This window comes from Typopeltis vanoorti, chromosome 11 (assembly GCF_054136105.1).
Source record: "Typopeltis vanoorti isolate ZY-2024b chromosome 11, IOZ_Tvanoo_1.0, whole genome shotgun sequence".
Lineage (NCBI taxonomy): Eukaryota > Metazoa > Arthropoda > Arachnida > Uropygi > Thelyphonidae > Typopeltis > Typopeltis vanoorti.
This window is the reverse complement of record NC_143559.1, coordinates 108415613-108441476: the sequence shown is the minus strand read 5'-3', so window position 1 is coordinate 108441476 and position 25864 is coordinate 108415613. Positions and strand designations below refer to the sequence as shown.

The 25864-nt window shown below is 35.6% G+C and overlaps 1 protein-coding gene across 1 annotated transcript in view; it reads right to left on the bottom strand.

Moving 5' to 3' along the window:
• Nucleotides 1-25864, bottom strand: part of LOC150101923 (uncharacterized) — a 1001066-nt gene that overhangs the window by 701633 nt on the left and 273569 nt on the right. The window contains exons 30-32 of the mRNA XM_090399931.1: nucleotides 17101-17238; nucleotides 2698-2778; nucleotides 2330-2455 (exon numbers count right to left, since the gene is read on the bottom strand). Of these exons, the coding sequence (XP_090256057.1) occupies nucleotides 2330-2455; nucleotides 2698-2778; nucleotides 17101-17238 (345 nt within the window). The remainder of the gene's footprint in view (nucleotides 1-2329; nucleotides 2456-2697; nucleotides 2779-17100; nucleotides 17239-25864) is intronic.

The window sequence follows — 25864 nt, the reverse complement described above, 5'->3', positions numbered from 1 at the left end:
GACAATTTTCTTAAAGAGTTGGAGGTTGTTAGAGATCGCCCGGGAACAGTTCATAAAGAAGGCTGTTCCAGAAGACAGAGGTAGATGAAATAAAAGATGAAGAGGAGAAGCATGTTCAGTACAGCTGTAAACACACTGAACATGCTTCTCCTCTTCATCTTGAAATGTAAAATAACCTCTGTGAAATAGACGTTGAAGTAAGTGTGTAAGGGAGGAATCATCTATGAACCAAATTGCTCTCCTCTCAATAGTATCAAGAATTTTTAGGGAATTTTATGCGCACCACCACCACCACCCAAGCTAGCCTTGACCTGGCTGGCTATGTCCTACAGCTAGCCTTTGGCAAAAACCACACATACCAGCTACTGAATTAGAAACCTTTATGCAGATGTAAATAAATGTCATGTATTTGACCCAGCAGTGCATAAGCAAAATGCTTGGTCAAATGCATCACTATGTGTTTTAAGCAACTATTTAAGAATACTGATGGTCAATAATAATCAACAGTATTGATCACAATGCTAAAAACAAAGGATCATTCAGAGTTTGATAAAGGGCTTATTATGGATGCCTGTCTAACTGAAGCCATGATTTTAAAAACAGCAGAGCTAACTGGTTTCTCAAAAGGTGAGATATCCTGGGTGTTTAATCAGTGAAAAATATAACCCATATTGCTTGTTCAACATGTTCATTGCCAATCACGTGATATCGCGTGATGCGCGTTCTCGTCTCCGGTCGATCACGCGTTGTCGCGTGGACTGTTAAGAGGCATAACTGTGATCCTAAGATAGTCTGTCAGGAATGAGATCACTGTCAATTGAGAAGGCTTGTATGGACAAACAGAACTTCCTGTGTAGCAAATGACCAAAGCATTTAATGAAGGCTGTTCCCAACTCATATCTCACTGAACTATGTGCAGGGAATTGAAGAGGATCGGTATTAACAGTTGCATGCCTATACAGAACCATTGATTTCTGTTAAGAACTGGAAAGTTCGTGGTGTCAGGAATACCATGACTGGACACTGGAAGACTAGAAAAATGTTATGTGGTCCAACAAGTCAAGGCACACCCTGTTCTGTATTGACAGTAGACAGAGTTTGGTGGGAGCCCCATGAAGCAATGAATGCAGCTTGCCTTTTAGGTAGAAGATGAATTGCAACACCTGGTGTGAGACCACTGCTCTACTTATTGGAGGCCTGAAGTGGCTAAAAGTTCTATGTTTGTCTCTACAGCAGGGTTTCTGGACTATGTAAAAAATAAATTAAAAAATACAAAAAAACGGAAAATTTATAAAAATATTAAAAAAAATCCTTAGCCTGGCCATGGTGTAAAAATGTACTATAGGTTTGCAAATAACTTTTGTGGGTGGGAGCATGTTCTGTTGGTATGGAAAGGGTCCCCCTGATATTGCTGGAGGGTTGGATGTCTCTAAGGAATATTTGAATATTGTTACCAATAAAGTCCATCCTACAATGTTGACTTTTTATCAAGTAGGTGATGGTTGTTTCATGGACAATAATGCTACTGTCCATCATGTAAGAAATGTTGAGCAGTGGTTCATCAAGCAGGGGATGACTGCCACCATATTCCCTGGTAACCACAAAGCCCAGAATTCGAAACCACCCTATGGGACATGTTAGTAAAACAGATCTGGGTAAAAAGTCCTGTTCCTTGAAATCTGAGCCAGTTAAAGGTCTATCTGGTAAATATCTGGTATGTTGTAACATAGATGCAATCCAATACCTTGTAGAATCTAGGCTTAACTGCAATGTGCTGTAATTTGTGCTAAAGGAGGTCCAACACGATATTAAATAAAGGTTTCTAATTCAGTGTTCTTGTTATTTTTGTTCTTGTTGTTGCATTATTGTTCTTGTTATTCTCTCTCTCTCTCTCTCTCTCTCTCTCTTTTCCTGTTTCTTCCACCACCTCTTTTCAATCTCCAATAGTTCATTCTATGACATGACATTTTATTTACAAGTTTCTTCATTAACCAATCTACTACAAAACAATGATGCAGGATCTGATTCACATTAAGAACATTTGAGGAATAAAATCTTTTTTCCTACTCATAACTTCTTATTCATCTATTCTTAGTTGACTCAAACAATACCTTCTGCTATCTTGTCATTAAATCTATACTTTAACACACACACACATATATATATATATATATATATATATATATATATATATATATATATATATATATATATGAGCATGCATGATTACTGAATAAATTTATATAAAAATGACAAACTAGCAGATCATAGTTCTACTGATCAGAATCACAATGATAATTTCTAATGTAATTTTTAGAAATCTACTTACGTGACACACATCCTTTTTCATAACTATTAGGATTTCCAGCATAACCAGGTCGACATTTACAAATAGCTTTATGGTTTTCAGAATAGCAGTCAGCATTTTGACCACAAAACGCTGTTGCACATGGATCTGTGGGGGAAAAAAATGTGTATATACTTCAGAATATTCTATTAACTAACAAAGCACCATACAAAAAATTCACTTAAACTGGCATTCATTATTAATAACTAAGAGCAAATTAATTCAATATTTTGTCTATAAACTAAAGAAATTAGAACATAATGAATTTCAGAAGCCTGCAAATTTAAACCGAAAATCTCTCTTCATGTATTAATTATAAAAAGGGATACTTAGTGTTATACAGTACATACCAACACAAGTTCCTCCCCTTGTGTCACACACAGTATTTTGTGGACACTGGCTATCACTGGAACAATCTGCTGCTCCTCGACCTATGTAAATAATTGACATGTATACTTTTGAGAAAACTTGATATATTACAAATATCTGTATGGAAAAATCCATGAAAGTTTTTGTGCATATAAAGTATATTAATATATGGTTAACATAACCATTATCATCAATATGATTATATTATTATTATTATTAAGACCTCCAGGATGTCAGAGACTTATCAAAGAAGGCCACATGGGTTCTTGAATTCATTCATGCTACTTGCACACACAACATCCAATGGCAATTCATTCTGATCAGGCAGTACTCTATGAGGAAAAAACCTAGCTCTCACCCCCTTCTTGGTGGCATTCATTCTCAGCTTTCAAGGATGCACTCTCGTCTTTTCCCTACCATTCCATAAAATGAAAAATTCCATCAATTGAAATCCAGTATGTCCCTTTCAGAAGTTTGTAAGTCCCAATCATATCACCCCCTCTTTCTCCTGTTTGCTAGTGTCTGCAGTCTACAAAAATTTTCAATTTTCAATCTATCTCTTCATAATCAGCATTCCACAATTCTGATATCATTTTTAACATTCTCCTTTGCATTCTCTCCACCAGTAGTACACCCAGGATTTAATCTTGGGTGGGGGGGGGGGGGGTTGAATAGACGATCTGAGAATACACGCTACGCATCACATACGACCTATGACTGATCATCTGCAATGATCACTAATTCATAAGTAGTAGTATAGAAAAAGAAAACATGACACAACATAAATTTTTTTAAAAAATGACTTTTAATTAGGAAAAGATTTTTAGAAAATTTTCTAGTGTTTTTTTTAATTTTTTTCTTTGGGGGGTGCCAGGGCCCCTTGTCCCCCCCTCTGAGTGCACCACTGCTCTCCACTGTATCAGAATCACAATGGAACCAGGAAACCAGACCTGTGCACAATAGTCCAAGTGAGGTCTTATCAAGACTTTTTGCCTTGTAAAAAGGCAAAAAAATATCCTTATCTTTGCATATTAAAGTTCATTTAAGCAGTGCAATTATCCTCTGAGTTGTATTTGCAATCTTAGCTATATGACCCTTGAACACTTCAACTTCCTATCTACTAAAACTCCAAGGTCCCTAGCCTGATCAGTTTCTTCCAGCAGAATCCCACCAATATAATATAACATTGGACATCTAATCGCACCAAAGTGCAAGATTTTACATTTACTAACATTGAACTGATATCCATTTTTCTGTGCCCAGAATTCCAGCGAATTCAAATAATTCTGCATATCAGCCACATTCCTGATTACCCTACCTACCTTTGTATCATCAGCAAATAGCTGTCAAATCCTTCCCAATGTCATTAATGTACAGATTGAATAACAGTGGACCAAGGACTGATCTTTGTGGTATGCCACAAGGATGAGTCCTTGGTCCACTAATGGTTACCATAAATTTTGCAGACTCATCCCCCATATACCACTTTCTGATATCTGTCAGTCAGCCATCCCATCCTCTTATCCACACTAATATTTTATAATCCAATCTCATATTCTCATATTTATGCAACAGTCTTGCATGCTGTATCAAAATTTCTATCAAAAGCCTTAGCAAAATCCAAAAGTATCATGGTGTATCCATTCCACTTGTCTAGCTCAACAGTAACATTATTAATGTGAGTATAATAATGTGAGTAAGTTGCTAAAACATGGGATAAGTAATACTATTTATTTAAGATCATATATGTCAGCTTGAATATTACAGGCCATCTTCAGTGACGACAATAGATGATTTGAAAAAGTAAGAGCTGTATGATATACAATAAAACAATACAATGGTATAACTGAGGAAATATTGCAATATTGATAATTCATTAGCTCTATAAAAAAAAGTTATTGATGTATGATTAGAATAAAACTTTCCCATATCTTAGCTAGACAGAGGAAGTTATTCCAATGTTCGGATGGTGAAGTAAAGCCTCTGCACTTTCTTTGAACAAACATTCAAATTTATACTGACATCAATGAAGTAAGCGTGTTTCAGACTATAGGATGTTGTGGTCTGTATCTATTCTGTGCTGTGCCAAGCCAGATTTTTCAGACTTATTGTTGATAATGTAAGACTGGTGTTCTCGTATTCTCTTTGCCACAGAGCATCCAGTTTGTCCAAAGTAAGAATGATGACAGTCACAAGGAACTTGATAGACACCAGGGATAGCCAGAGTAGACCATTTATCTTTAGAAAATGGAAACCATACTGATAATTTGTTAATAGGAAGAAAAGTAGTCACTAAATTGTATTTCTTAAGAATTCTGGAAATGGGCTCTGGGATGCCAAAAATGTAAGGAATCAGAACTCAACGTACTGTTTCTTTCTTATTTTAGTTAGGATTATAGGAATTAACAAGCTGTTAGATTGTCCTTTCTGAGAATAAATCTTATCCCTTATGTATTTTCATGTTATTTGAGAAATCTCTCATGGCACAAATATCTCTTAAACAACAATTGCTAAGACATGACCTTTCCTTAGTAAACCCATGCTATTCATTGCAAAGTAGAGATTCTCTGTCAATCCATTTCTGAATGCAAGCCCTAATCAACTTTTCCAAAATCTTCACCACCACCACCACTCCTGAGATACTGACTGGTCGACAGTTAGATACATCAGTCTTTGCACCACCCTTGTGCAATAGGATTACCATATATTCTTTTCACTCTTGTGGAATCTTTCCTGTTCTGAGACTCAAATTATATAGCCTAGTCAAAGAAATAGCCATTTCAGCTGAACGCTCTTTTAGCATCCATGCTGATATCCCATCAGTCCCTATTTCTGAATTATTCAGTTTGTGCAACAGCTCTAGTAGCTCCTCCTCATACACTTACATTTCTTCATCCAGTGAACAGTTAGCAGCAAGCTGTGTTGTATACACCAGGTTGATACCTGCTTTTAGCAAAATGGATGCTCATTAATTGAACAACCTCTTCTGCATCTGTTACCCTCACGCCATCTGCATTCAGTAGAGTTATTCTTTCATATTCATTCTCTCTTTTACTTACAACATAACAATAGAGTTCTTTGGGGTTGTCTTTAGCTTGCAGAGCTAGTTTCTTTTCATACTCAGACTTAGATTTCCATACAACAGTTGTGACTCTTCTAGCCTTCTGCTAACAATTTTCATAACAGACATCATCCTTATACACATGGTATTCCTTCCACATCATCCTTTTCTTATAAATCTCTTGCTTGATAAGATTACACATCCATTTGACTCCTACCCTATTTATTCTTTAAACTCTCTGGACACATTTCGATATTGTATCATTTAAGCATTCAGTAGAGTTATTCTTTCATATTCATTCTCTCTTTTACTTACAGCATAACAATAGATTTCTTTGGGGTTGTCTTTAGCTTGCAGAGCTAGTTTCTTTTCATACTCAGACTTAGATTTCCATACAACAGTTGTGACTCTTCTGGCCTTCTGCTTACAATTGTGAAGAGGAAAAGTGTCAATGAGAGGATAGTGTGTGTGTGTGTACTGCCTCATTTTGACAATTACGAGTTAAGTAGACAAGCGATGATAATGAATGATATGATTGCAAGAATGTGCAAAAAAAGAGGTCTGGAATTTGTTGATGTTTGGAGTGTGTTTGAAGGAAAGAAGACAGTTGTATGCTAGAGATGGGCTGCATCTGAACATGGAAGGACATAACCAATTGAAGAAGTTACTGTTTTCTGAACAAGTTGAAGTAATTGGGCAGGGAAACTAATATTGAAAAGGTTGAGTGTAAGAGAGAGAAACTTTAGCACTGATTGTATATTTATTGATTCTTATTCGCAGAATAAATTGCAGAAGAGAGGGGATAAAAATCGGCATGGGACTACTGAAATCAGTGACTTATATATCAGTTCTAAAGCCAGTACAAGATCTAGAGGGACTCTGTAATTTTTGTATACTAATGCAAGAAGCATTCGAAATAAGAGAGAAGAATTTTTGGCATTAGTCAGTGCAATCTCACCAAAAGTTGTAGGCATCAGTGAAACTTGGCTGTCAGCAGAAGATATGGTCACTGGAATTGAATGTGATGAGTACAGTATTTTCAGGGAGGATAGAGAAGATAGAACTGGGGGAGGAGTACTGTTGATGATAGCTGATGTGTTGCAGCCAAAGAAAGTAGTATATCAAGATGATAGACATGTGAATGAGAGTTCATTTGAGGTGGTCTGGTGTGAAATAATGACAAATGCAACCAAATATACAGTTGGATGCTACTATAGGCCAGGGAGTACAGGGGGAGATATTGAATTCATGCATCAACAAATTAGTGCAATGAGTGCAAGTTTTTAGTGATTATTATGGGGGATTTTAATTATGGTGATACAAATTGGAAGGAGGAAATATCACGTAACAAAAAAGAAATGGAGTTCATACATCTTCTACAAAATAATTACTTGAAACAGCACATAACTAAAGGGACACGTGGTGTGAGAGTGTTGGACCTGGTTATTGGTTCAGAGGATATACGAATAAGTAAGATGTCCTCGTTACCTCCAATTGGTGAAAGCGATCATGTGGTATTGACTTGGGAGGTTGCAAAATCTGTGGATTTTTCTGTTAAGAAGGAGTATTTACGGAACTACAAGTTAAGCAATTATAACAAGCTTTGGAGTGAGCTTGCAGCCATCCCATGGCAGAATATATTGCAGGCAAAAGATGTTAGCAGTGCATGGGATAAAATCAACGGGTATCTGAGGAAAGCAATATCAGATTGTGTCCCCATGGTCAGGAAATCAAACAAGGCAGGCATTAGATGGATGAGCAGTAGTATCAAGCTTGACCTGCAAAAAAAGAAAATGTTATGGAGAATTTACAAGGGGAAAGGCGATCAGTACACCCATGAGCAGTACAAGGCTCAAGCTAGGAAGGTTACCAGCATAGTAAGGAAAGCTAAATCAGATTATGAGAAGACCTTAGCCAAAGAGAATCAAGGGTAATCCCAAAGAGTTCTTCTGCTATGTGGCAAGTAAACGGAAGAATGACTTCAGAAGGATAACTTTAGTGGGTGCTGATGGTATTGAGGTGACAAAATCAGATGTAATAGTTGAGTTAGTGAGTGATCACTTTTCAAAAGTCTATCACCCAAGTGAGGATATCTCTGTACCTATAGCAATAACTAATGGGAGAATTGAAGCTAAGAAATCAGAGATACTTAATATATTGCAAAATTTAAATGCAAACACTGCTGTAGGCTTATATGGAATATCAGCTCGGGTGTTGCGTGAATGTGCAAATGAATTGTCAACCCCTCTTACTTGGATATTTAATTTAAGTTTGGACTCTGGTATGGTCCCTAGGGAGTGGAAGTTAGGCAAAGTGGTTCCTTTGCATAAGGGTGGCTCTAAAACTGCGGTAGTTAATTACAGACCAATCACTATTTCAGGAGTAGTGGTAAAAGTATGGAAAAGTTGGTTAAAGACAAAATTCAAGAATGAGTGGATCAGGATATGATACTCTATAGAGGCCAACATGATTTTGTTAACGGTAGATTCTGCCTTAGCAATCTATTAACTATTCATAATAGAATGACATCTGAGTTGGACAAAGGAACTTGCTACACAGTGGTACTTCTGGATTTTGCTAAGGCTTTTGACAGGAGGAACACTGTTATGCAAATTGAAGCAGATGGGAATGGATACTAAATTGGTGATATGGATAGGAGAATGGCTCAGGGAGAGATACCAGAGGGTGGTGTATGGAGGAGCCGAGTCCAGGATGAAGCAGGTGATCAGTGGTGTGCCTCAGGGCTCTGTGCTTGGGCCATTGTTTTTTAATTTGTATATAAATGATATAGGAAATGGCTTACAGGGAGATATTCAGTTGTTTGCTGATGATGCAAAGCTGGGTAGCACAATAAAAAATCAAGCTGATGTTGAAAGTTTGCAGGATGATTTAAATAAGGTGGTAGAATGGACAAAAGGTAATGGATGTCAGTTCAATGTGGAAAAGTGTAAAGTCATGCATTTTGGGATTAAAAGATTACCAGCTGTGTACTACATTGATGGAACAGTACTCCAAGAGATTGATGAGGCTAGGGACGGGTGTTGGTAGATAGGGAGATGAAGTTCAGAGGACACATTGCTAAGGTGTTCAAGATTGCACATAGGATTACTTGGTTGTTGAGGAACACACTGACATCCAGAGATAAAGAGGTTATTATTTCCCTTTATAAAGCATTGATACTTCCACATTTGGATTACTGTGCTCAGGTCTGGTCACCTGGATTCCTTGGAGATGAGGTGGCTGTGGAGATGGTTCAGAGAAGAGTGACTAAGTTGGTAAGTGATGTAAAAAATGCTCCCTACATTGATAGATTGAGAGCCTGTGGATTGCAGAGGTTGGATGATAAGCAGAGAAGAGGGGATATCATAGAAACATTTAAATGATAGAAACATAAAGATAGAAAATAGAAACATAAAGGGGATATGATAGAAACATAAAAAAACTGAAAGGTTTTTATAGGATTGATGCAGGAGAAATGTTGCAGTGTGATACATTTCCTCTGTGATATAGTGATATGTCACAGAGGAAATGATACCTGGAGGGTGGTGAATGAGTGGAATTCATTGCCTGACTTTGTTGTGAGCTCTTCATCTGTAAATGAATTCAAGAAGAGATATGACAGATATTGTTTTGCTAGTTGGGGTCTCCCACGATGAGTCTACTGACTCCATGGAGATACCGTAATAATAATAATAATAAAAAATAATAATAATAACAATAATTTTCATAACAGACATCATCCTTACATGCATGGTATTCCTTTCACATCATTCTCTTCTTATAAATCTCTTGCTTGATAAGATTACACATCCATTTGACTCCTACCCTATTTATTCTTCAAACTCTCTGGACACATTCCAATATTGTATCATTTAAGTATTTTTTAAATGCTTCCTATGCACTGCCGATATCATTCCCATCCAGCAACCGATGCCATTGCTATGAACCCAGTATGCTCCTCAGATTATTATTATATGCTTTACATGCACTGATGTATGACTAGAGATACATCCTAACCTGAAAATTCAAGTTGCTAAAAAAAATTATCTTATAGTAGATTTTATCTCCTATAATGTAAGAATAAAACACTTTTACATTAGTGAATATTTTTAACTTTTTTTTTAATAATTCCTGTAATAATCCCTATAATAATCTCATCTCCTTACATGGTAGCTAAATTGCTTGTCACAACCAAGACTTTGTAACTAGACCTTCAGATAGCAGTTCAAAGTCAGCAATTTGGTGACTTTGAACTGCTACTAATAATCTGCATTTTTTTTTTTTCAAAAGTTAAGCCATAGTTCAAATTATGAATTTATACATGACTTATTTTTCACGGTATTAACAACACCACAAACACTTTTATCAACAAAGATGTTTTATTAACGCTTATATTTCGCTGATTTTCAACTCAGCATCATCAGAGCACAACACACATGTAAACGCAACAGTGAGTGAGTGAAACAATATAATTACAAAAGATCTAAAGTCCTATTTTTTGGCGCCCTCTAACGAAAAAAAAAAAAAAGAAAAAAAAAAGCAGTTATCCAGGAGTTTTTCTTAAGATAACTGTCTCCCAAATTTTTAGCAAATTAATGCAACCATATTTGTTAAGGTTGGGAGAATTCTTCAAAGCCATTGCTGACTCAAAAAATAATCTTTCAGATCTATAATGACTCCTAAATAGCACATTCGTTTTCCTCCATCTAATCCTGTGTGAAAGAATGTCCAAATCGTGATCTGCCAGTGCCAACTTGCCATAGTAATAGTAGCGAATGTATCTTTCATGTTCTTCCATGCGGATGTTCACTGATCTTCCTGTTTGCCCATAATAGGCCAAGTCACAGTAACATGGAACTTCATACACTCCTGGGTTTGCTAAAGGGTGAAGTTTATCCTTAGGTGAGCGGATCAGAGTTGCCAGCTTGACATGAGGTTTGAAGGTGGTGCGAAGGCCATGTTTCAACAATACTTTGGCTATCTTTTCCGATGTACCTCTGATATAGGGAATAGAAATGGTCATGTTGTATTCTTGTATATTAGGGGAGGGCAGAGTAATGGGCCTATATAGTATTTTATCTATTTTGTAGGGATTGTAGCCATTGGCTAAGAACGTATGGCGCAGGTACTGGAGTTCAGTGGTCAGAGCTGTATCGTTAGAACAAATTGCTCTGGCTCTGTGTGTAAGTGTTTTTAAAATGCCATACTGTTGGGCTGGATGATGATGTGATTGTTTATGTAGGTATCTTCCTCTGTGTGTAGGCTTTCTGTAAATAGAAAACGATAGTGATCCATCTGAAAGGTGGGTGACTAATGTGTCAAGAAATGGTAAACAGTTATTTGATTCTTTTTCTACTGTGAAGTGAATTTTGGGGTGTTGACTGTTTAGGTAGGTGACAAAAGCATCCAAAGTGTCTTGTCTATGGGGCCAGATGGCAAACACATCATCTACATAGCGTAACCTCACTTGTGGCTTGAATGTAGCTGTGGTAAGTACTTTGTTTTCAAAGTGTTCCATGTAAAAATTTGCTAATGGGGGAGAGAGGGGGGAACCCATAGCAGTACCATTAATCTGTTTGTAGAATTTTCCCCCCCATGTAAAGTAACCTGCATTCATGGTAAATTGAAATAATTCAAAAATATCTGGGAGATAATTAGACTTGATTAAATCAAGAGTGTCTATAAGTGGTACATTGGTAAATAAGGAGGTGACATCGAAACTAACCATTATGTCTGAATCTTTTAAGATTAGATTTTTAACCAGTGTTTTGAAAGCCTATACACACAGGAAGATACCTACATAAACAATCACATCATCATCCAGCCCAACAGTACGGCATTTTAAAAACACTTACACACAGAGCCAGAGCCATTTGTTCTAATGATACAGCTCTGACCACTGAACTCCAGTACCTGCGCCATACGTTCTTAGCCAATGGCTACAATCCCTACAAAATAGATAAAATACTACATAGGCCCATTACTCTGCCCTCCCCTAATACACAAGAATACAACATGACCATTTCTATTCCCTATATCAGAGGTACATCGGAAAAGATAGCCAAAGTATTGTTGAAACATGGCCTTCGCACCACCTTCAAACCTCATGTCAAGCTGGCAAATCTGATCCGCTCGCCTAAGGATAAACTTCACCCTTTAGCACACCCAGGAGTGTATGAAGTTCCATGTGACTGTGACTTGGCCTATTATGGGCAAACAGGAAGATCAGTGAACATCCGCCTGGAAGAACATGAAAGATACATTCGCTACTATTACTATAGCAAGTCGGGACTGGCAGACCATGCTTTGGCCACTCCTTCACACAGGATTAGATGAAGGAAAACGAATGTGCTATTTAGGAGTCATTATAGATCTGAAAGATTATTTTTTGAGTCAGCAATGGCTTTGAAGAATTCTCGAAACCTTAACAAATATGGTTGCATTAATTTGCCAAAAATTTGGGAGACAGCTATCCTAAGAAAAACTCCTGGATAACTGCTTTTTTTTTCTTTCTTTTTTTTTTTTTTTCGTTAGAGGGCGCCAAAAAATAGGACTTTAGATCTTTTGTAATTATATTGTTTCACTCACTCACTGTCGCGTTTACATGTGTTGTGCTCTGATGATGCTGAGTTGAAAATCAGCAAAATATAAGGGTTAATAAAACATCTTTGTTGATAAAAGTGTTTGTGGTGTTGTTAATACTATGAAAAATAAGTCATGAATAATCATCAACACCTAAGCTTATCTGTTAGATTATGAATTTATAGTTCATAATTCAAATTCATAGTTCAAATTATAAAGGGCTTCACAGCATTATTTGAAAAGTTGCTGAAATTTAAGAGCTGATATGAAGAATTTTTGTTTTGTTCCAAATAATTCTTTGGCTAAAAGAAACTCCATGTTCCACAAAACAAAATTTCTCAGGATTTTTGTCAATTTATATTTAATGGAAGGAAGGATAAAAGAGATCAAAGGAAAAAAAATGTAAAAGGAGAAGGATAAAAGGACAAAACACATAATGGAATGGAAATGGAATAAAAAGTTTGCTATTTTGTGAGTCATGTAGAAATCAAATTTTTTAGAGATTAGATATATTTTTGAAATCTTTCATGTAAGGAATGGATATTCTGTTCATCTCTGATGAAGTTCTGTTAGTAGCAGACTGATTCTACAAGGCCTGCTGTACATAACTACTGAAGATACATGTCATGCTTAGAGTCATGAAGAATGAATCTACTGGTAAACACAGGTTTCTTATAAAGAAGAAAGCCAAGAAAGGTGTTTATCTTCCAGCTTTATAAATGTGTCAAGGAACAGAAGGACTCCATTATTTTCTTTTGTTATCATACAATTTTATCCTAAACTAGAGGTTTAATAAAGGTTTTATTTATTCTAGAATAAATAAAAAGGTTGCTTAAAGGTCAACTAAATAACTGAGAGGAGATATCGATATTCACATAGCCTTTTAATATTTACAGTGAACACCAAGGGCTTCTAAGCTAATGTGCAAACATCACATTCTCATGGTGCACCTAGTAGATATCTACGTAGATACTAAATGAACAAGTATGAGTTGACAGCCTGAGATTTAGACTCAATTATACAACCATTATTGAAAGACTCCAGAGTCTCAGAGGCAAACTCTGAAGAAAACATCAATTCATTTAGCTAGGGAGGAATGTGGTGAAGTTGCCTGGAAGGATAGAAAAAAAAATATCATGGTGGACACAGAAAGTTAAAGAAGCATTCTGGAAAAGAAAAAAGAATACCGAAAGTTCCTAGCAAATAACTCAGCAGATACCCTAAAAGAATACAGAGAAAAATGTAAGACAGTATAAGCCTGTCTATGAGAATCAACAGTTTCCTCCATTTCTAAGCTTCATCAACAACCTCCAGAATATCTTACCACCTTCTTGATATTTATTTTCTATGTTCTTTCCAAAGTCCTCCCATGACTTTTGTTTAGCTAGTTTTACACACTGTTTAGCTTTCTTATATTTGTCTCTTTATTCTCTAAGAGCACAAGTTGACTTATTTGCCAGGAACTTTTGATATGCTTTCTTCTTTTCCTTCACTGCCTCTCTAACTTCCTGTGTCCACCATGGAGTTCTGATTTTTCTGTCTTTACAGATTACCTCACCACATGCCTCTCTGGCTGAATCAATCAGGGTACTCTTCAAGGTTTGCCACTGAATCTCCAAGGTTTGGTTGCTGTTCTCAAACTCTCATTTTTTCTTCAATAATCTTTGTGTATTTTAGTCTACAGTTCACATCTGAGAGCTGTTCAACTTTTATTCGCTTTAAAACTTTCTTACATGTCATCCTTTTCAATATGAAATTCAATTTTATCTTGCTCAAGACTAAATAGTGATCACTTCCAATTTCAAATCCTCTGTACACTCTGGTGTCCTGCACCAGGGAGAAAATATCACTATCAACAATAACATAGTCAATGAGACTTTTCTTAATCCTTGCCTCTTCTCTCCATGTGAATTTGTGCACATTTTTATGTTGGAACATGGTGTTAGCAATAACCAGTCCATGTGTTGAGCAGAAATCCAACAGCTATTTGCCATTATTATTAGCTTTGCTCTTTTCTCCAAATTTTCCCAAAATATTTTTGTATGTCTGACAATCACTTCCTACACTGCTATTTAGATCCCCAACAAGGGCCAACTTTTCCTTTTTCATTGTGTCAGTAGCCTTCTCTAGAGCCTCAAAAAATTCCTCCAGTTCTACCTTAGAGACTTAATTACTTTGAAGGATTATTAAATGAAACAAGCAGTGGCAGAACTGTAGTAGGAAACTTTCAAGAGTGGTGAAGTTGCCTGGAAATTCAAGAGAAATGCAAGCAGCAGTACATATTAATACTTGAAGTAGAAAAAACCATCAGAACTTGAAATGTGGAAAGGCAGCTGGAATAGATGATATTTGACCAGAAATGCTCAAATATGGAAATATAAAAGTTTGCAGTGGCTACACTGAAATGAACAGCAGAATGAAAAGCAGAAATGAACTCGACTAACAATAACAATGAAGAAGAGAGACTGACTAACTCTGATTTCCAAATATGCAGACAAAAAAGAGTTCCAACTAATCTCTTTGAAGGATGAAAAAGCATTAGGAATTTTTAAAAAAATAAATAAAACTATAATAATCTGCATTATGAAAGGTTAACATAATTAACAATATGCTTAAGGATACCTTAATGAGAAAAATAAGGTAATTTATAAGGTAACAGGTTACCTTATAAATAAAGTAATCTATTACACATAAATAGCCAAATAAATATTTTTTCTCTCAGCAGGATGTTGTTTACTTGTTTCACTTTTTATTGAAATCTGACTTTCATTTCTAAGAAAAATTAAACATATATTCTGTGTCTTACTAGAAAACATGAAAATGGAAAAAGGAATAAGATTCATCCCAAAGCAGTTCTATAAAATTAATGGGATGAAGTGATAAAATAAAATAAAATAATTGGATTACTGTGCTGCTTAACTATTATGTGGTTAAGAGGATTTAAGAATGACAGCAGCCCAAAATTCTATGATAATCAAGGAATCAGCTTCATAATCTAAATCCTTTTGGTTTTTCTAAGAGGATACAGAAACTACTCAAATGGCCACATATCACTACAGGACCACTATAGGGCTTGGGAAGAGTGATATTAACAAAATATCATTAAAATCCCCATATTATAAATAACAAGTATATTTTCACTTATAGAAGTTAACTATAAACTAAAGTAATGTATAATAGAATAATACTATTATACAAAATTCTATTATACAAAAGTATAATAGAATGAATGAATGGACATTTAAATTGATTAAATGTCAAAGCTGCTGCTTAATCCAGGACATTATGCTGAAAGTTTTACTATAAGTATGCTTGATAATGCTAAAGGTCCAAAACTGGGAAATTAAATAGTAAAGAAATAATATCTTAATAAAAGTTACTGAATTTAATAATGTGTAAAATATTATCTCAATTTAACAGATTGTTGAAACAAGATAGAAAAAAAATTTAATTTTCTAGAAACCACAAAGTATTTATCACATATATGTACAGGGTGTTCGGGATAAATTTGACAGTTTCGTAAGGAAAAAGAAAATCTTCTTTGTATCTATTAAATTTAATGAATTGACAAAAAAACATTACAGGCAGAGTTAATTACAATACTATCAACAAGATTTACTCAAAATAACCACCATTAGCATCGATCACAGCTTCAATTCTGCTTCGGAACCTCGAACAAGCTGATGCTACAGTCTCCCTGGGAAGGGCCGCAAAAACTGTTTTAATTTTATCCATTAACTGGGCTTTTGTATTACTGGAAGTGCGATTGGTGTCTTTTTCAACTGCGCCCCATACAAAATAATCCATGGGGTTAAGGTCTGGGGAGTTTGGAGGCCAAACATTTGGACTGGTGAAGTCGTAGAAATTTTCAGACAACCATTTTTGACTTTTCCCAGAGGTGTGGCAAGGGGCCGAATCCTGCTGCCATACATACGGCCTACCATTGGCTACCCTTGTTATCCAGAGCTTGACTACAGTTAGCAACTCCACGAACAAAGCCCGAATTCCAATGCCAGGGTTCTTCAACACCTGTTCCTGCAGATTTGCGAGGAATTCTGCTGTACGAACGCAATCAGATCGTCTGCTAGGGATCTTTCTTCTTGCTACATCCTCATAGTCACCATTGCAAGTCTCTAGTTCATGCCTGATTGTTTTTACTGTATTCAGGGAGCATTGGGCAGCAGTCGTAATATCCTTATTTTGATGGCGGGCACGAATCATCATGATACAAGTTATTCTCTTCCATGATTCAGGTGGGTTCCAGCTATCCATCCTTTCTGACATCTTGTATATGAATGAAGAAGGGTCCAAACTTTTAAATGAAGAGAAGTGTGTGTTAATACATGTAACTTACGGAAAAATATAATTAATTATATATATGTCAAATTTATCCCGAACACCCTGTATATGAAATATAAAAAGAATTTTCGAAGGAAAGTGATGGAGTAAAACTGATTATTTCACTATTTTACTTTCCTTAGTAGTAAACAGATTGATAAATAATGATGAACAATTATTTCAGAGACACATAGTATGCTGCAGAAACTCTTGGTCAACGATAAGGAAAAACATACTTACTTTAGTTTATAGTTAACTTGTATAAGTGGAAAACAACATAGAGAAGAAGGGATATAATATATGTATTAAGTAAATATAAAACTAAAAACCGTCCCATCTATGAATATGTTGAACTGATAATTTTCCTTCATCACATAGCTAAAATATACATCTTCCTACTTACATCCTCCTTTATAGGGATCTCCTTTTGTTCTGGATGGGCATTCACACTGATAACCTCCAATTAAATTAATGCATATAGCTCCAACATCACATGGTCCATTTGGATCAAGAGGTAAATCAGCAGTACATTCATTTATATCTAAAAATATACATATATATATTATCAGATTGATTTACAAATGAATTATATTATTAGGTAATTTTCTTCAAAAAAACATATATGGTAGAATTATTATACATTCATTACACTGCTGCAAAAATTAATCACAAAAACTCGGTCAAATAGCAGCATTTTTATTAAACATTTGTTAAAACTTGCTCCCTCTCATCCTGGCATGTCCTGAAAAATTTGTTCTGCACCTATTCTATAAAATCCTTTAGTAACTGATGTATTTCTATCATATTCTCTCTTTTCTGTATATCAACCAAACTTCATAACAAACAAACATTCATTTTCTTCTGCAAAGAGCATTCAACAAACTAGTCACCATTTCAGTCACTTGCTTCTGGATTCTCTCCATTACTTCCTCTTCCTGAAGAAACCTAGGTGACCAAATCTGTGAACAACAGTCCAGATATAATCATATAAATGCTGGTCTGGTTGGCTGATTAGTTAAGGCACCTGCTCTTCAACAAACAGGCTGTGGGTTCAAATCCCAACATGGTCATGGATATTTATAATTGTCTTTAGGAAGATGAATTTTCATTGCATGGTGTGAGACCATGCCCCAGTCTTAGTGCAGTCTTGAAGTGACTTTAAAAAGTTCCATGTTAGGTTTCAACAGCAGGGTTTCCTTAAGAAACACAAAACCTGTGTGTGTCTATATGCTAACGAACATGCTAACCAGTCAAGAGGCTGTGAGTTAGAATCCAAGCGTGGGCATGAATGTTTGTGATTGTCTGTGGAAATACTAGTGGTGGTCGGGGGGGGGGGGGGGGGTAGTTGCGGTCAGTTGGTGGATTGTGAGTGGTGGAAGCAGAGTTGTAGAGTAGATGTCCTCCCTCAATGAGTCCTTGGACTCCCTGGAGGTGACTAATAATAATAATAATAATAATAATAATATATATATATACACAAGGTTCCAGAAATCCATTCGCCACAGGCAAGTTATCAGAGACAAGTAGTGAGTGAATTTTCAGCCTCATTCTAAATGCATTTAAAACATTCTTTTCTTTAGATATTTACACTTTTTTTTCACTTCAAAATATTATCTCATTCATTGTCAATTTATTTGATCATAAGTAGCTGCCAACAAATTTATTGAAGAAGTTTTATTTCCAGAGTTGGAAATAAAACTTCTCAACCTCAAATCCAATATTATGAATGCTACAGCATTTCCTTTTAAAGGATCACAAAAACACTTGCAATTTTAGTTGCAATTTGCTCTGAAATCCATAACTTATACCAGTCATCTTCTTCACTTTCTTCCTTCTTTTTATCTCATTTTAAGGTTCCAAACTTTATTTTCGTCCACGCGGTTAGCCTAGTGGCTATGCGCTTCGCAACCATATGCCTGGGGAAGGAGTGTCCTAGGTTCGATTCCCGTCGGTGACGTGAGGAGCTGAAGGATCTTCCTCAGCCATAGCCAAGTTAGCCAGTCTTGGGCGTGGACAGCAGGGTTTTTTTCCCAGTTTATTCTGGGGTTTTTCATCCCACAAAGCAGGCAAACTGGCCTTGAGAACTCAACACTACAGGCCATAGGATACACCGGGGCATAAGGCTGACCACCTTATCCTGTAAACGGAGTGAGGTCCGATGATCAATGGACCCTCGACACCACAAGGTAAAAGAGGGTATAAGTAAGATGATGATGAACTTTATTTTCTTTCTATATGAAAAACTATGAAAAAACAAACATTATTAAAAACTCAACCTTCATATCTTATCTTCTTTTCCCAACAGTTGTTCTGTTGGGGAAAGAAGATAAGATACGAAGTATATGATAGATACGATAACTTTTATACATTGTTCTCTATATATGAAATGCTTCATAAATATCTGCTATCACTCCACGCATGCTCCACTATGTATCACAATTCCAGTTTTCTTTTCAGTCATAAAGCAAAAAATATCACAGCCACCATTACATGTTATAGCTCTGGTGCTTTATCTGAAACAGTAAATCTTGCACACTTCAAGTGGATGAGAAAACATCAGTTTTTCATATCATGAATACATTTAAATTCAATTCTAGTTATCATTTCCAATAAATAAATTTTAATCAAATCAATACATTCATTTAGATCAATATTAACCTTACAAATATATACAGTACACACAACATATTACTATTATTACTATTGTTATGAGATAGGTAATAGACAATCTACTATTTAAAAAAATTAATTGTACTTTTATGACAATATAATTTCATTTACAAAATAAACCAGTAATTATAAAAGCAAAAATTAAAATTGGCACAATCAAATTAAATGCTATAGCACACACCTATACATCTTACTCTTCCAACAACTGGAACCCTTACATAGGTATATGATTGTAATACAGCATTGTCCTGAGCTTATTTTCACAGCCCACAACATGAATTAGTTTAGTGTAATTAAATGCCTGAAAATTATACATAACAAAAATGTGTTTTAATACTGTTATTTAAGAAATATAATTATCTTTCAAAGATAATTCAAAGACCAGATCATGTGACTGAGTGCACTGCAAAAACATGAGTCTGGCTACACATCGAGTGTTTTTGTGAATTTTATTATTTCTCTTTCCTATTAAATTATTATTTATGAAGAATTTATATAATTCACCCATCATTATAAACAATAAACGAAAGAAAACACAAACTGAGTTGCAGTGAGCTGTGTTATTGTGTACAGTTTAAACCAACTTTGAAAGGAAAGGATATTTCTGTATAATTACATGTAATGTATATAGTAATGTATAGTGGGAATTAAAGAATGTATTACTTTGTTTTGTCATCATAACATTATCAATGGCATACACAGCATATAGTCTTTTCATCCTAAAGTGCATAACCTTACATTTTGATACACTGAACTGGTGACCATTCTCCTTGCCAAAACTGACAGTATATTTAAATCAGCCTGTAGAATCATGGTGACACTTTTCTTACCTATAGCATTCCCCAGTTCAGCACAATCAGCAAACAACTGGATATTCAAATTCAAAATCCTTCCCAATATTGCTAATGTTTAAATTAAACAGCAGCAGCACAAGTACAGAGACTTGTGGCATACCACCAATCACCCAAAATTCAATTCAATTCCAAATTACACTTTGATGTATGTCCATTGTCCATCAGTCACTCTCTCATCTATATCACTAGCTTCATGTCAACATGCCACTTACTTCAATTTAGATAATAAAGTTCTGTGTTGTATCCTGACTAATAGCTTGCAAAGTTTAGTAATATCATTGTACAGGAATATCTTGTATAGCGTGGTTAATTGGTTCCAAAAAGCGTCCGCGTTATGCAAAACCGCATTGTTCGGGGTCTATTTATAAAGGTTTTCAATTTAATTTGTTTATTACAAAAATTTAGGATAGTAAAAATGTTTAAAGTCCATCAGTCACTCTCTCATCTATATCACTAGCTTCATGTCAACATGCCACTTACTTCAATTTAGATAATAAAGTTCTGTGTTGTATCCTGACTAATAGCTTGCAAAGTTTAGTAATATCATTGTACAGGAATATCTTGTATAGCGTGGTTAATTGGTTCCAAAAAGCGTCCGCGTTATGCAAAACCGCATTGTTCGGGGTCTATTTATAAAGGTTTTCAATTTAATTTGTTTATTACAAAAATTTAGGATAATAAAAATGTTTAAAAACAAAAAAAAATTGTTATTTTTATTAACTAAATAACAAATAAAATCCTTTTAAACTGATATAAAAGTTGTAGAAAACAAAACAAATGTTGCTTCAATTTTAGCATACAATAATTTACTTTTTACTAAAATAGTCTTTTAGTGTTCATTGAACCATCCTTGTCTTCCTTGTCTCTTCAAGTACTAGATCTGTGTAGCATTTGATGGCATTATTGAGACTTTGTCTCACTTTGATGCTTCTTTCCAAATTCGGGTCAGCATTTATGAGAAAGTCGGAAGCTTCGTCAATTTTTCTCACAAAAGTTGAAAGGTCACCAAAGGAAAATTCTTCAACCATGACATCAGTGGGGTCAGCTTCATCTTCTTCTGCTTCATAGGCTCGTTGTTGTTCCAACTCCAAAAGGGTTTCATCATCCAGATCATTTGAATGAGAATCAATACATTCATTCACATTGTTACAATCTAAACTTGTAAAACCAAGATATTTGCCCATCTGCACAATTTCTGTTGAGATTTCCTCTTTCTGTGTTGCAAAGGCAACAAAGTCCTTTGAACAATGCAACAAGATATTATGCCATACAGCTCTCATGTTGCTTTGAGTCACCTCTTGCCAAGATTCATAAATATTTTGAATGGAATCTTTTATGTTAAATTTCTTCCAAAATTCACTCAAAGTCCAAGAACCTTCTTCTGCTGCAGCTTTAATAGCTTGAGCAAAAGTTCGTCTTAAACAGTAAGCCTTGAAAGTGGAGATAACGCCTTGATCCATCGGCTGCAGAATTGATGTTGTGTTTGGAGAGAAAAAATGAATCTTGACATTTTCATCTAAGTCAGTCAATAGAGTTGGATGGCATGGCTCGCTGTCTAATAAAAGTGAAATTTTGAAAGGAATATCATTCTTTTTACAATAGCTTTTAACTTCAGGGCAAAAACGAGTTTTAAACCAGTCTTCGAAAATTGAACAAGTCACCTACGTTTTTTATTCGAATGCCAATGAACATGTAAATTGTTCTTTGTAAAGCCCTTAAGAGCTCTTGGGTTTTCCGCTCTGTACACTAACAGTGGCTTCAATTTTAAATCACGTGATGCATTACCTCCTAGTAAAAGTGTCAATTGGTCTTTTGACACTTTATACCCAACTTGTTTTTTTTCCTTCTCTGCTAGAAATGTGCACGATGGCATTCTTTTCCAAAACAAGCCAGTCTTGTCAGCGTTAAAAATTTGATCATCTGTGTAGCCTTCCTTCTCAATAAGCTCCTTCAATTCATTGGGAAATAATTCTGCAGTTTTAGTGTCAGCTCTTGCGCTTTCACCTTGGATTCTTACGTTATGGAGTCCCATATGCTTTTTGAAATTGTAGAACCACCCACGACTTGCTATAAGTGTTTCACTGGTTGTACCTCCTTTTCCCTTTCATTTTCTTTTATTTTGTCATATAGACTTGTTGCTTTTGCCTGGATTATCATTTGACTCAAAGGAATCTTTTTTCTGATTACAGTCTTCAATCCAGATCATTAGAAGGCATTCCAGATTTTCCATTGTAGAAGATCGATTTCTCGTGATCACTTTTGACATATAAGAAGCGGTGCTCATTCCATGTTGTTTAATCTTTTCTTTGCTCTGAATAATTGTTCATACAGATGACTCATTCATTGAATTCTCACGTGCTATTTTAGCAAACAAAGCGCCATTCTCGTGACATTTTATAATTTCAAGTTTCTTCTCTAATGTTAACCGCTTGAGTTTTTTTGTTACTCCAACAGTGTCTTCTTTGTTTTGTCTCTTTTCACTCATACTTAATTAATAAAAATATATTAAATACTAATACTAATGTAAATAATAAAATGCCACAGGGAAAGAATGTGTCTACGTGAAAACCAATCGAATAACTACTGCATAAACGTGGCTCTCGACTGTCACTTGCTGTGCCCGGGAGTAGCCGGTCAGTGTTAACAATGTTAGTGTAATAATAAAAACTGCGTTAGACCAAAATCCACGTTGTTCAAAACTGCACTATACAAGGTATTCCGTATAATCATTTCCCACCTCCACTGTCACTTTATTGTATGAGATGAGTAAATTACTAAGTATAGACCACCCAATCACAACTGTTCCATAGCATTCATATTCCTATGCACCAATTTCTGAATTCTGTGCTTTATTAACTTTTCCAAGACCTTAACCACTACCACTCGTGAAATACTGATCAGTTTACAATTTGCTACTTTGGAGCCTTTTTTGGAGCCTGCTTAATATAATGGAATTATCTTGCTCTTTCTCTAGCAGTCCCAAGGGGCACTTGGGAGAGATTTCTCTTTTCTTCTCTTTCAATTTTTTATACCATGGCACTACTCCATGCTATCCTCTAAGTTTATTATAATCACTGATTCTGTAGTTCCATATCTACCCCTTAACTAAAAATTTCACATGCTTAGCCACTTCTGTCAAAGCTACACAATCAATCCACCCCAGTCAGCAGAAAAGTGGTTAGCTTGATTATGGACAAATTCTCTGATGCTAATATCGGATCCAGCATTCTAACCCCAAGCCCACTCTAATCACATGGTGTTTTAAGTAATTATCTCTCTCACTAGTTCCATAAGTCTATCTCTCCCATGTCCTCCTACCAATCTATGTCCACAGTTAAAGTCATCATCATCATCATCAAATTCCTGCCATGTACCCTCAAGGGGTGTACAGGATATGATAGTACTATATGAAAAAAATTACATCATTACTAACTTTCTATCTACAATTTTCCTCCAAATCAGTCTGTTAGATGTCAAGACTCCAACATTATCAGATCTTATATTTCTATCATCTAAGGCACTTTGTACCATATCAATCGACCTATATCTTGGTCTTCCTCTGGGTCATTTTGTTGCCAACCTGGCAGAGAATGTGTGTTTTGGTAATCTTTCTTAGCCCATTATGTTTAAGTGACCATACCATCTGAGATGAGCTCTGCTGACGAATTCCTGGATGTTGACAATGTCAAGTTCTTTCCTAATATCCTCGTTTTTAATATGATATTGCCATTGATGCCATCTGTTCATGCCTATAATCTTTCTCAGGACTCTCATATCTGCGGTCTCTAGTCTTTGGTCAAGTGTTTTACTTCTAACCCAGCTCTCAGATCCATAAGTTAAAACTGGTTTGAACACTGCCTTGTATACAGCTAATTTAGTGTTCTGACAAATTTCTCTCTTATTCCATATGAATTTATGCAATTGACTTCCTACCATACCAGCTTTGCTGATTCTGTTGTCTATTTCAATATTTAATTTGCCATCTTCAGTAAAAATCGAGCTTAAGTAGCTGAAATGTTTCATTTGTTCCACAGGTTCTCCATTCACAACACAGTTGATATTTTCAATGATTCTGCCTATTTTCATTGTCTTTGTCTTTTTATTGCTGACCTTCATACCATATCTATTACAACAGCTATTCAATTTAGACAGAGAATCTTGCAGACTTGTAGCAGATTTATTTAGAAGTATAACATCTTCAGCATAAAGCTAAGATGTTATACTTACAACTTACAACTCAAATAAAGATTAAGTATTGCTTGATATAATGCCCCATTGACACCATATAACTGTAGCATATTAAATAGCTTCTCTCTTGGCACCTTGTCATATGCCTTTTCCAAATCGACAAAACTAAAATACAGATCTTTGTTATATTCCCATGCTTTCTCGACTATTTGTCATAATGTGAAGATATGATCCTGACAGCCTCTATTTAGCCTGAATCCAGCTTGTTCTTCACCAAGCTTTTCTTCCACAATTCTTCTCAACCGTTTCTCAAGTATACTTGCATGGATCTTGCCAGGAACATTCAGTAGGGAAATACCTCTGTAATTCTCACATTCAGTTTTATTTCCCTTTTTATATATGGGTACTATGAGAGCTCTACTCCAATCATTGGGAATTCGTCCCTCTGTCCAGTCTTTCTGAACGATGCAGTGCAGCCACTGTAAGACTCTTATACCACCATACTTCAGCATTTCTGGTCGAATATCATCTACTCCTGCTGCCTTTCCACATTTCAAGCCTTTGATGGCTTTTTCTACTTCAAGTATGGATATGTATTCCTGACTGCATGCCTGGTCAGTGTTTTTTACCACTGTACTGTCATCACTACTTGTTTCATTTAGCAGTTTTTCAAAGTAATTACTCCATACTTCAAGGATATCTTTTTCTCCCGTTTTCATGTCACCTTTATCATCTCTAACTCCTTTTACAGCACTCTTTCCTCAATTCCTTCAACAACCTCCAAAATATTTTGCCACCTTCTTGATATTTATTTTCTATATTCTTGCCCAAGTCCTCCCATGACTTTTGTTTAGCTAGTTTTACACAGTGTTTAGCGTTCTTGCATTTGTCTCTGTATTCTCTAAGAGCACAAGCTGACTTATTTGACAGGAACTTTTGATATGCTTTTCCTTTTCCTTCACTGCCTCTTTAAATTCCTGTGTCCACCAGGGAGTTCTGATTTTTTTTATCCTTGCAGACAACCTCACCACATGCCTCTCTGGCAGAATCAATCAATGTTTTCTTCAGAGTTTGCCACTGAATCTCCAAGGTTTGATTCCTGTTCTCAAACTCTTTCATTTTTTCTTCAATAATCTTTGCGTATTTTAATCTACAGTTCACATCTGAGAGAGCTGCTCAACTTTTATTCGCTTTAAAACTTTCTTACATGTTATTCTTTTCAATATGAAATTCAATTTTATCCTGCTCAAGACTAAATAGGGATCACTTCCAATTTCAAATCCTCTGTACACTCTGGTGTCCTGCACAAGGGAGAAAACATCACTATCAACAATAACATAGTCAATGAGACTTTTCTTATTCCTTGCCTCTTCTCTCCATGTGAATTTGTGCACATTTTTATGTTGGAACATGGTGTTAGTAATAACCAGTCCATGTCCTGAGCCGAAATCCAAC